Genomic DNA, 13,647 nt, shown 5'->3' on the forward strand with positions numbered 1-13,647 from the left:
ACCAAATCATGTAAATGACGAGTGGATATCATTTAACCAAATCTTGTAAATGACGAGTGGATATCATTTAACCAACTTATATAAATGACGAATGGATATCATTTAACCAAATCATGTAAATGACGAGTGGATATCAATTAACCAAATTACATAAATGACGAGTTGATATCATTTAACCAAATCTTGTAAATGACGAGTGAATATCATTTAACCAACTTATATAAATGACGAGTGGATAAAATTTAACCAAATCATTTAAATGACGAGTGGATATCAATTTACAAAATCATGTCAATGAACCCTTGATATCATTTAACCTTGGCTTTAACTTAAAAACCGCTAGAGACATTCAAATGAAAAATTATGCACATGTTGCCAGTGAAAATAGGCACACTTGTGACATGTAATTCCCCAGACTTTCAACTTTAATAATTTTTCTGCGAAGAAAAATCACACAAAACAGACGTGCATTGTCGTACGCTGATCAACACTCCTGTTTAAATTAAATGTTAATTCATCCCGACATTGCCAAATTAATTATCATTTAAGAAATGTGCATAATAATGCAACTGCAGTTTGGTAATTTTTATCTATACACGGAAACCATTTAAATGAGTAATTGACATTAATGTTATCGTACGTTTATATATATTGAGGACGAAATGGACTTGAGACTGTCCTCAAATAAGGAATTGCGCACTTAAGGCTGTTCATCATGCATCGAATAATATAATAGCACTTTGTACGAAGATGATATTCGTAACATATTCGCAGCAACCTTCAGACCCGCTCTTCCGACTTCAAACACTGCAAAAAATCGGAGTCCTTACTCCGATCTATTTAAATAGAATATTTCATCATTAAAGCTCTACTCTCACAGATGACCGTTTTGACACTTTAAAAAAATTTGTCTTGGAATGAGCCACATTTTCAGTAAATGTCTGAAAATGGTGATAAAAGATTGCTCATGGAAGCTATCAGAACTCAGTTTTTAATACAAACGACCGAAAATTCATGTTTTATGGCTAATGGAGTTATTAACTCTTTAAAAATGTTAGGCAGTTTTCAAGTTCTATTGTATGTGATCACATATGACTGATTTGAAAACATTGATGCCAACATCAGCTTATTCGGAGACAAAAAAATGAAAAAGTTGTCAAATCTATCAATCCGCTGTGAGAGTGCAGCTTTAAGCAATTAAAATCCCGACAAATACATAAAAACTTAAAATAGTTCGCTTTATAGGACACGTCACAGAGTCCTTATAGTCCGATAACTTAACCCGTAAAGTTCTGATTGCTTAAGAGGAATATGCTATCGATTTTAAATGTTGTACCCAGTTTGTTGGTGGTAACCAGAAGAAAACAGATATCATGCTAGTATATAACCTATTCACAACCCAATAAGGAATCACATCGCAGGATCGCGCTATTACCCATTCAGAGGTCATAGTTCAAAGGTTTCATTTAAGTTCATGTTTAGTGGCGTGATTTTGAGTATCGTGTTTTTAACAATAAAGAATACATAAATACGCTTGGTATTTCAAGCATAGTCACGTCCATAAAGTGGTTTAATTCAACTTAGGAAATAATAGTGTTGAAAACGGTTTAAGAACAACGGATCTTTTTTATAGGTAAGTGCTATAGTTATTTCTTGTAGTACTAATCTGGTTGTCTTAATGTCATGATAACTACAGATGATATATGTTAATATATTTAAAGTAATGGGAACTGTTAAGTAACATTCAGAAATGTGAAATAATCTGAAAAAAATGAATGTTAGCGCACGTGTTAGAGAATAAATTTTACCGGGAGAGGGCGGTAACTGATGTTGGATTAACTCGTGGCCCAATCCCTTTGCATGCTTGATTTTATAATGTCGGTCTTAATATTGTGTTGAAATTTGTATTGATATTGTAATTGTGAAATGTGTTCTCATGCAATAAAATATTATTAAATTAAATACATTTTACAAAACACATAATTCACAACTGGGCGTATTAAATATCTTATTTAATACGACTTGAAGAACTGGTGTATGTTTTTATTATCGTAACATCACTAAATAACTATATATATTTATGATGATTTGTGAATTGTTTGGTCTGGTTAATACACGTGCGTATATATACACGTGCGTATATATGCGCTGTTTAAGAGGTGAACACATTTGTGATGATAAATATGTTTAAGGTTTAATAGATATTATTGATCGGTGAGGATCGTGCTAGTTTACATGTATACACATGTACATTGGCTAAACAATTACTTGTCGGGCTTATATAAATATTTATTGAAATAATCCGCGACTGACCTCACAGGTTTTAAAGCGATTAAAAGGCTGCAAACAGCATTCGAAAAAGTTTATGCTTATGCTTCCAATGACCAATATTACCACAGTGTAACAATACAGGATATAAAACAGAACAGAACTTTATTTGAGTTCTAGGGTACCAAAATATAATTTAAAAGGTCATGACCCTTGAATATTGACAAGAAAAATACATTCTCATGTTTACATTAAATGAAATATTTAGTATTTCAGCATACAGTACGGACTATTGTAATGGAAAATTGCACGTGGATGCATTTGATTATTACTATGAAAAACAGTCAAAATACATGTACACTAGACATTGTTAAGCCAATAGTAATTACGATTTTAAAAGACATTCATCACTTCTTTCGACACCATATATAGTTTTAAAAAAACCGCACACATTCATAACAAAATTAAGTTACATAACTGTTTTCTTATTTCAAAAGCTCTAAATACAAACAGAGCAAATGTTTGAACTTTATTTAATAGTTCTTGGCACTGGGATAAATAACAATCCTTCTCCCTGGTTGACATAAAAAGCTTATTTAATGATTTATACAACTATAGGTCTGCCGATTTCATAAATACTGCATGGACTTGCCCTTATACATGTGTTTTGTTGTTGGCAGAACCACAAAAACAGGGAGGTACATAAACAAATGTCCAAATGTTAAATAAGGTTTTCTTAACGCATAACTACTGTTTCATTTAACTATTATCTTTTGCTTTGGCTCCCAGACTCTAAGACATGACTGACGCAGTGCGAGTGGAAGCGCCGGGTGTGAAGTATGGGGCGGATTATATTGAGGCGGACTACACGTACCAGAACACCTCCGTGCACAGGGACGCTAAGGGAACATATGTGGCCACGCCCACACATACCAAATACACATTCAGAACACAGAAAAAGGTAATTGTTTTTATCATGTCTCATCATCTTACACGTAGACTTGATAAAATCTGAAGAGGTTTCCATAGCGATACATATATCTTTCCAGAAATCGCAAAACATTTTCGAGAGCCCTGACAGTTTAAGATAAATATTAATGATGATGACCATGGACTCGTGATACTTTATGTCTATTGGTATGTGGAAGTGTTCATGACAGTTGTATAGCAAAAGGCTCTCTCGATGTGTTCATCTAACATTTATCGCCCGCGTTCCAGGTTCCCCGCCTTGGGTTGATGTTAGTAGGGCTGGGTGGAAATAACGGAAGCACAGTGACGGCCACCATCCTCGCTAACCGTCACAAACTCTCATGGAACACCAAGGAGGGAACCCACAACTCCAACTGGCTAGGTGAGGGTTTTTTGTCTAGACTCGGTACTCACTTTGTTGAAGCTGCACTCCCTTTCTGACTTTTTTCATTGACCGTTTATACAACTTTTTTTTATTTTTTGTCTTAGAATCAGTCATTTTTGCGTTAATGTTTGGAAACAAGTGATATAAGACTGCCTTTAAAAGATCAGATCGCAGGTTCCATTTTCCTGTTTTTATGCCAAAGAAACCCTCATGTATCTGAATGCGTAAGTAACGTTTTCAGCCATAAAACATTAAGTTGTGTTATGTATAAATGAAAACTGCGATATTTAAAAAGAGTTATACAAAAATTGGCTCATTCCAAGACAAAAAAAAACTTGTTAAAACGGTTTATCTGTGCGAATGCAGCTTTAAGAAACCATCTTTAAGTTTCACTTGAACTTTGTCTATGCAGTATTGATGCTTTGTATTGAAATAATGCACACAGTGAACCAAACTACAGTCGAACCCCGTTGGCTTTCCAGGGACCGGCGAAAATACATTGAGCCTCGGAAATTCGAACCAAGCGTGAATGCTCACCTTTATTATAAAGAAATCGGTCCTTTACATCCAGTTCGAGCCAACAAGGAATTCGAGCCAAGCGAGTTCGAGCCATCGCGGTTCGACTGTAGTTACAGAACGACTTGCCATATTTTTGTTCAAAGCGACCCTTTAAATAACAATACATGCACTCTTACAACCCTGTTTTAGTAGAACAAACTTTCTGGTCATTTACGTTTAGTAAGCTGTTGACTATCTTATGTGTATATTTGTATTATACCTGTTCAATACACAATTGTAATAGCAATGAAAATGGACAGCTTAACGATAAAGATAAGCTTTTATTACAAGAGCTGTGCCGTGGACATGGATAATTTAAGTAATGAGGTGGCAGCTTTTCAATATAAATATAGTCACATGGGCTTTTAATGATCCCGATCAAAATATACAGCGTATAATGAGGTAACTTTGCGTAACAACCTAATGAACATATTTGGAATGTATGGTTAAATTATTTACAACTAATAATTAAGGGAGCTCACATATCTGAGGCCATTGAACGCTCGTCCGTTTTTCTTAGTCGATCAAGAAGTAAAGTTGTAACTGTCAAACTAAAACCATGTGAACACTTTATGTAAATATTGAAATAAAATGTTAATAGAATACGCTAAAATGAAATGCCCCATATAAGACTTAAGATATCCACACATTTTAGAGAAGGTACCTCCCCTCGTAATACCATTTTGGAACATTTAAACCCGATTTTTGTGGAGGAAAACGTTGCGCTCCACTCTCACGCAACCGGGAGCCTCTCCGGTGAATACTAGTATACATTGAACGGTCGGTGTATTATGATAGATATTTAAGCGTTTTGTTATTTAATTCATTTCTTATTTAAAGGTTCGATCACTCAGGCGAGCACCGTATGTCTCGGTAACGGACCGGAAGGAGAGGTGTACGTGCCACTCAAGAGCCTTCTGCCAATGGTCGACCCAGATGACATCGTTATCGACGGTGAGTTTATCAAATGATGTATCTTCAAGCATGATTCACGCTGCTTTAAGGCTGAAAAAAAACCACGTTGTGATATACCTTATAGAATGAATGATTGCATTTTCTGTGTTATTTTCATATGTCTTGCAATAAAAAGTTCACACTAAGACTGCAAAGCTTTTTATGCACGTTGTTATGATACATATTAAAGCCACCATTTTCAACGTAAACGGAACTATTCAACGTTTTCTTTTTGCATATACCTTACTAAAGTCACTGAAAGAAATCTCCTTCTTTGGAATGTGTTCTCAGAAATATTGAAACATCCATTCCCCCTCTTCTAGGCTGGGATATTTCGTCATTGAACCTGGCGGACGCTGTGGAGCGAGCACGGGTGCTGGACTACAACCTGCAGGTACAGCTGCGGCCCTACCTGGAGGGCGTCCGGCCCCGCCCATCCGTCTACTTCCCGGAGTTCATAGCCGCCAACCAGGCGGACCGTGCCGATAATGTCCTAACCGGAAGTAAGCAAGAGCTACTCAACACGATCCGCTGTGATATCAGAGACTTTAAAGAAAACAGTGGCGTGGATAAGGTGGTAGTGTTGTGGACCGCTAACACGGAACGTTTTAGTGAAGTTATACCGGAACTAAACGGCACGGCCGATAATATTCTAGCAAGTATTAAAAGGAACGAGGCGGAAGTGTCACCTTCTACGCTGTTTGCTGTTGCCAGTATTCTGGAAGGGGTAGGTTATATATCCATACAAAACCGTTCTTTTTTTCTGCAGGAAATGAAATGTTCATTAATTTACATGGAACCTGACGCTGATTTCTCTAACTTAAAGTATAGTTTTGCTTTCATTTTTTTCGCTGTGCCATTAAACTACATGTATATATCATGGCGAATACCTATTAGATGAATGGCTCCTGGGGCCTCAGGAGGCAGTATAGATAGTGATCAATGTGTTTTTCATATATAATAATGTATGCATATACATCAAGAGAAAGTCTCCATGATTTTGTTCACCACTTGCCGAATTAACCTAGAGTGTTCAAGAAAAACTAATGCACTTAAATTTTGATCGTGTTATTTTTTACTCCAACAATTATGATAAAAAGCATAATAAAGATGTTTTTTTCAAATATCATTTGAAGACGAAAAAACACTATAAGTTTCGTTTATATACTTAGGTTAGTTTGTGCCTTTTAAGCGCGTTTACAAGTATTTTTGATCAATAACTCGGCTCCTAAATGGCAGTCCAGGTTTTTAATGATTAATATTGTTTTATTACTTGAACACCTCGAGCCCCAATATCACGAAAATACTTAAGTAAACTCTCAAACTCAAATCATTTTACCACATAACATCAAAACTTATTTAAAATCGTATATGTTTTTACACTTTTAAAAGGGCATTCTCTCATTGAATTTTGTCAAGATCAGAGAAAAATATTTCGACTGCAAAACATGTAATTTAGTATTACTTGTTGTTTTTGATCAAGTTTTTTTGTTTTCTTTTTAAATAGTGACAAAATGTCTTTATCAACTCAGTCTATGAAAAACGACACACTAAAAAAGGGTAAAAAGTAACAAGATGTTTTCTTAATATGGTCTTATGTGGTAAAATGAGTTGAGAATGATGATTTAACTAGAGTAGTTTTGTTATATTGGGGCCGGGTTTATTTGTCAAGGGGTAAACAGGTCTTGGGTACCTACTATTTATGTATATTCTTATACCAAACACACAACATCTCTGACTGATTCTGCCAGCTGTGTGCTGCGTCTGTCCCTGTAGTTTCCATTGCATTCTGTAGTAGAACAAGTAGACCGAGTATTATATAATGAGGTTGAGTACTGTTGACATTCGAGCGTTTACGATTGAGGGCGCCGATACTCGAATGCATACTTTCGGAATCGATTATCGCTATGTGGCTTTAATCTCTTTAAATGGAAACAATATGGTAGAACAGAATAAATATTTTTTATATTCAGATTTAATGAATTGTTAACAATCAACATAACAAATCTTAACAACATTTACGTTATTTCTGATGATCGATTAAGATTTAAGACCTATGTTGAATGCCTAGAAGTAGGCTGTTAACGATGCACTCTTTAAACTAGAGGTGTCCAATGAGCCATTTGCAGTAAAATTGAACGGTCAAACACGTACAAAATGCATGTTCAAATATATACCGTAAACACAATGAATCATTTTCAGGTTACGTATATAAATGGTTCGCCCCAGAATACATTCGTTCCCGGAGTGATCGACCTCGCCCATAAGCGCCGGGTGTTTATAGCAGGGGACGACTTCAAGTCCGGCCAGACGAAGCTCAAGTCCGTCCTTGTCGACTTCCTGGTCAGCGCCGGAATCAAGCCGCGCTCCATTGTCAGCTATAATCACCTTGGAAACAACGATGGCAAGAACCTTAACGCCCCACACACCTTCCGATCAAAAGAGGTATTTCACGTGCAAAATATTAAAGTATACATGCACTTTTGAATTTTAAAACTGTTCCAAAGAGTGTTTATTGCATTGGAAGTAAATAAATCAGGGGCCATGTTTTCAATGTCGGACATGCTCCGGCTGTACTCGAATTCCTTGTCATGTCGTCTGGTTGATATATTCGAGTTATATTTAATTATTATAAAATGTACATTATTGCTACTTTCAGATATCAAAGAGTAACGTGGTAGACGATATGGTAGACTCCAACCAGATTTTGTACCCAGACGGGCGGCGGCCGGACCACTGTGTCGTCATCAAGTACGTGCCGCACGTGGGGGACAGCAAGCGCGCCATGGACGAGTACAGTTCGGAGATCATGATGGGAGGAACAAACACCCTCGTCATCCACAACACGTGCGAGGACTCCCTGCTGGCCTCCCCTCTTATAATTGATCTCGTCATTCTTGGAGAACTATTTGAAAGAATACAGTACAAGACCGAGGCTGAGCCAACGTTCCAGAATTTTAACTCGATCCTGTCAATTCTCAATTACCTGTGCAAGGCGCCGCTGGTGCCCCATGGTACACCGGTCGTGAATTCTCTCTTCCGGCAGAGAAGTTGTATAGAGAACGTGCTGCGCGCGTGTATAGGCTTGGCTCCCCTCAATCACATGCTTCTTGAGCACAAGCTCGCGCGGGTGGGGATCGACTGCCAGGAGACCGGAAGTTCAAAAGCATCCAAAATGAACGGCCATCTTATTCAAAGCGCAAATGGAGTGAGTCAAACGAACGGTGTGCATGAAACAAACGGACACGTCAGAAGACCATCAGATGAAGCCGAACTTTGATAGTGGATTTACGATTTATAAAGATTAACATTTTAATATTGCAAGATACATATGTACTGAAATGCAGAGGATTGTAATACAATGCAAAATTTACGACTGTATTTGTTCGTGAGAGTTTTGTTTATTATTGTACATGTAGATATTTTTAATAAATATTTATGAATACCATGCTTACATGACCTTTACACCTTACTAGTGATGAAAAACATAGAACACGATCAGCAAGAACGTTTTCCCATCTGCAAAAGCACAACGACGCTTAAATTATTTTGTATATCAGTTGTAAAATAATGGTTGGTCGATCTGTATTCAATGGATCCGCAAATTATTATTGTATGTAATGTCACAACGGGTCTATTAGGTACTGAAGTATGAGTTTGGACCAAATTAATCCACTAGTTGAAGTACATACATTAGACAAGGAACTGGTGTTGCAAAACATTGAACAAAACAGACGTCAATACAATATCAAAACACGCATAAATTTTCATTAATATGGAGGCATACTACTGTCGTAAGATAACCTGATAGCGTTCGCGAATTGTTTCGTGCTAACCATTTTTATTTTCGCAATCTAGCTCTCTAGTTAATATTCGCCTTTTTCGGTAAGATAAATAACACACAAGACGTAATGCTAAAAACGAGCTTGAAAGTGCCCAGAACTTCCACCTGTTACCTTCTCATGCAACAGTGTTAAGCTTCATATAGTACACACAAAGTATCCCTGATATGTAATAAACTTTACAGTTCGAAACCCATTCTAAGATTGAAGACGTAAGACAACGATTTTTTGAATTTGAAGGTCAAACCCAATTATCAAACCGAAATCCTCCATCGTGATGATATTTTGACCAAAATAGATGCACTTTTAAAAAAAGAAGATAAATTAAAGTAAAGTGCCGGAGGGAAAGTGTTTATCAATTAATTAATAATTTGTTTAATTTACAAATGTCCAGTGTGTCGATTTCCAGTATGATAAAAATGCGTTCGTGTTTTAGTTTCATTTATTTATTCAAATGGTCAGAATGTTGAGTTTTTATACATTAACTGACAACGTGATGAAGTCTTGAATAAACGGGATCATTGGAACATTTAGCGTGGACTGTCAGTTATACTTGATCATTGTGTAAGGTATGTACGCTCATGATACATTCGCTCATGCGATATTACTGAACATTTAGTAAGTATGTACGCTTAAGGGATGTTACCGAACCATTAATGAAGTATAGACGCTTATGCATTATAACTGAACATTTAGTGGGGATTGAACGCTCATGAAATACAACTGAATATTTAGTGGGGAATGTACGCTCATGAGATATAACTGAACATTTAGTGGGGAATGTACGCTCATGAGATATAACTGAACATTTAGTGGGGATTGAACGCTCATGAGATACAACTGAATATTTAGTGGGGAATGTACGCTCATGAGATATAACTGAACATTTAGTGGGGAATGTACGCTCATGAGATACAACTGAACATTTAGTGGGGTATGTACGCTCATGAGATACAACTGAATATTTAGTGGGGAATATACGCTCATGAGATACAACTGAATATTTAGTGGGGAATATACGCTCATGAGATATAACTGAACATTTAGTGGGGTATGTACGCTCGTAAGATACAACTGAACATTTAGTGGGGATTGAACGCTCATGAGATACAACTGAACATTTAGTGGGGATTGAACGCTCATGAGATATAACTGAACATTTAGTGGGGATTGAACGCTCATGAGATACAACTGAACATTTAGTGGGGATTGAACGCTCATGAGATATAACTGAACATTTAGTGGGGTATGTACGCTCATGAGATATAACTGAACATTTAGTGGGGTATGTACGCTCATGAGATACAACTGAACATTTAGTGGGGAATGTACGCTCATGAGATACAACTGAACATTTAGTGAGGATTGAACGCTCATGAGATACAACTGAACATTAAGTGGGGATTGAACGCTCATGAGATACAACTGAATATTTAGTGGGGAATGTACGCTCATGAGATACAACTGAACATTTAGTGGGGAATGTACGCTCATGAGATACAACTGAACATTTAGTGGCGATTGAACGCTCATGAGATACAACTGAATATTTAGTGGGGTATGTACGCTCATGAGATATAACTGAACATTTAGTGGGGTATGTACGCTCATAAGATATAACTGAACATTTAGTGGGGTATGTACGCTAATGAGATACATTTAGTGGGATATGTACGCTCATGAGATATAACTGAACATTTAGTGGGGTATGTACGCTAATGAGATACATTTAGTGGGATATGTACACTCATGAGATATAACTGAACATTTAGTGAAATATGTACGCTAATAAGATACAACTGAACATTTAGTGGGTCATGTACGCTCATGAGATATAACTGAACATTTAGTAGTGAATGTACGCTCTAAGATATAACTGAACATTTAGTGTGGTATGTACGCTCATGAGATATAACTGAACATTTAGTTGTGAATGTACCCTCATGAGATATGACTGAACATTTAGTGGGGAATGTACGCTCATGTGATATGTATAACGTCAAACATTTAGTGGGAAATGTACGCTCATGAGATATAACTGAACATTTAGTGGGGTATGTACGCTTATGAGATATAACTGAACGTTGGTGAGGTATGTACGCTCATGAGATATAACTGAACATTTAGTGGGGAATGTACGCTCATGAGATATAACTGAACATTTAGTGGGGTATGCACGCTTATGAGATATAACTGAACATTTAGTGGGGAATGTATGCTCATGAGATATAAGTGAACATTTAGTGGGGTATGTACGCTTATGAGATATAACTGAACATTTAGTGGGGAATGTACGCTCATGGGATATAACTGAACATTTAGTGGGGTATGTACGCTTATGAGATATAACTGAACTTTTAGTGGGGAATTTACTCTCATAAGATATAACTGAACATTTAGTGGGGTATGTACGCTTATGACGTATAACTGAACGTTGGTGAGGTATGTACGCTTATGAGATACTATTGACATAAAGCAAGATATGTACGCTCTTGACAAATTATTGAACATAAAGCGAGGTATCTACGCTCCTGTCATATTATTTGTTTATGATTCTTTATATGATCTGATTCTGTTAATAAGACGGAAAATTTAGTTGAATATATTAGTTTAATGGTAAGAAAAATATATATTGAGAAGAGCCATAAATAAGTTTAATGGGCAAATTCGCAAAAAAAGCTATGCAAAGACGTTGTGATCTCTGATTCCTTTCCTTTATACAGATAGTTAACAATTAAAAAAACTCAAAGAGCAAAGTCATTGCAAATCCATAACATATAAAAGCATACGAGTGTATTCTTATCACACCGAACTCATAATACAACCATATGCATTTGTCTTTATTTCTTTTAGAATTCGAATCTAGTGGTTGACCCTAATGTAACGTCATTTCCACCAGTGACGTCATCAAATCACGGATATTACGCATACGTCGCGGGATGGCGCTGTTGCGGCCGTCGAAACGCTGCGTGAGGTTCCTGAACTACATTATACTGGCGGCTTTAGTCTTAGGAATGTTCACTTTAAGTACGTAGACTTTTTTCAATAAAAGATAGAGACTTTATATTGTTGTCAAGTATACATTATAATTGCCATACATATTAAAGTCATACTGTTATCAACACTCGGGTTTTTAAAAACTGAAATAACGTAAATCGCTTTAGAACTTTTGGCAAATCATCGGCGAGTCATTCTTGTTCACCAGGGTGATGATGCTGTTAGATTTATCATTATCAAACCTCTGATGAATGAGCATCCGGAGAACTAAATGCGAAAAGAATATTTAGTTCTCAATGTCTAGAGTTGAGGGTATAGTATCTTAAAGAAAAGACTGATAAACTCAAGCGATAATCTCTCAATGCTAATTCCAAATTAGTAGAATTGTGTTTGAATTGCAGGCTTGGTCCAAGAAAGGGTTGATGTCTGGATGAGTTCCATGGACCTCAACCCTCCCATTGCGCTTAATGGAATCGCCAATAGTGATGAAACCGAACGCGCTAATAACGGGGCAAGTAGTAACGGACCGGCCGGTAAGAAACCGGGAAAACACGAGGCTATCGAGGAATTGAACAGTGAAATTCAAGAGGCAAAACGGAAACAGCTAGCAGAGAGACTAGACAATATTGTCAGACTCAATAAGAAACTGAAAGATGCCAAACGTGGCGACAGTGAAACCTAGCCCAAATGCCCTTGTTTATGAGTTCCTGAATATACATGTCTTCATCATAATTACTGTCATAATCAAAATATCTTATCTGGTTTCTTTTTCTTGAGAAGTGAATATTATCATGATGTCAACTAGTATAGTTGTGTTTAAAACGTTAATTCACATGAACCTAAACGGCAACCATTTCATTATAGATAATGCAATCATATTATATAGAGAAAACTCAGTGTTGCTGTTATTTGAAAATTGTGCAATAAAGTATTACATTGTACATGTATAAATTGTACGTGTATATGATGTTCATCTATATACGTCGTTCAACAATTATGTCCAAGACCACACTCTCGCGTAAAATCGTGCCAACGAGAGTGATTAATATAATGTTGTAATAACTTGTTTCACAATCGTTGTAAAATATATATGTTTAAACTAATAATTATGTCTTTTTAAATCCCTACGACAAAGGACATGGCTTAACACATGCAAATAAATATACTAAGTATTAGGTTATGCCTTTCTGTGGCTTATAGAATTTTACCAGTTCAGACATACTAGTAACGTAATTGTGAATGAATTAACCAGGTAAGCATCGATAAAGATAGAGGGATGTTATATGCTTCAGAAAAAAATGTATCAATTTTATTCCATCTCGTGCACACCGAAATTTCTGCGTCACTCGTGTTAATATAATTTTCAGTACACACAAGATGAAATGAATTTTGATATCTCACTGAAACAAACAAGCAGTCTCATTTCCCATACTTCTGTCTTACTTCATCAAGTTACATTCGGTTATGATCGCTCCGCCCGAATAAGACATTTTGAGATTGCAAACGTGCTCTTATCATAAATATTCGTGTTTTAGTATTATATCAAAAGATGGGTATAGCAAAAGGAAAGTGTGTGTAGGAGACGACGCGACGGGCCCAATGTAGGGTTACCATGGCAATCTTTACGCTCGCCCCTCCAACGCCGCGAGATCGTCAAGCAATCAAGTTCGTGTG

General features: G+C 36.6%; 1 protein-coding gene across 1 annotated transcript; it reads left to right on the top strand.

Annotated features, from left to right (window-relative positions):
• The first annotated feature begins 1,422 nt into the window (after window positions 1–1,422).
• Window positions 1,423–8,579, top strand: LOC128229815 (inositol-3-phosphate synthase 1-B-like). Its single transcript, XM_052941633.1, has 7 exons — window positions 1,423–1,633; window positions 3,058–3,229; window positions 3,487–3,619; window positions 5,021–5,134; window positions 5,458–5,861; window positions 7,337–7,579; window positions 7,794–8,579. Exons 2-7 carry the CDS (start codon window positions 3,068–3,070, stop codon window positions 8,412–8,414), a joined length of 1,677 nt encoding a protein of 558 aa, XP_052797593.1. The 5' UTR covers window positions 1,423–1,633; window positions 3,058–3,067; the 3' UTR covers window positions 8,415–8,579.
• The last annotated feature ends 5,068 nt before the right edge of the window (window positions 8,580–13,647 follow it).

This window comes from Mya arenaria, chromosome 4, assembly GCF_026914265.1.
Source record: "Mya arenaria isolate MELC-2E11 chromosome 4, ASM2691426v1".
NCBI classification, from domain to species: domain Eukaryota; kingdom Metazoa; phylum Mollusca; class Bivalvia; order Myida; family Myidae; genus Mya; species Mya arenaria.

Bases quoted from the DNA above. Each gene is read 5' to 3' on its own strand.
- LOC128229815 (XM_052941633.1), top strand. From the start codon at position 3,068: ATGACTGACGCAGTGCGAGTGGAAGCGCCGGGTGTGAAGTATGGGGCG. The intron at 3,620-5,020 runs GTGAGGGTTTTT...TCTTATTTAAAG, and splicing joins CCACAACTCCAACTGGCTAG to GTTCGATCACTCAGGCGAGC. The intron at 7,580-7,793 runs GTATTTCACGTG...TGCTACTTTCAG, and splicing joins ACACCTTCCGATCAAAAGAG to ATATCAAAGAGTAACGTGGT.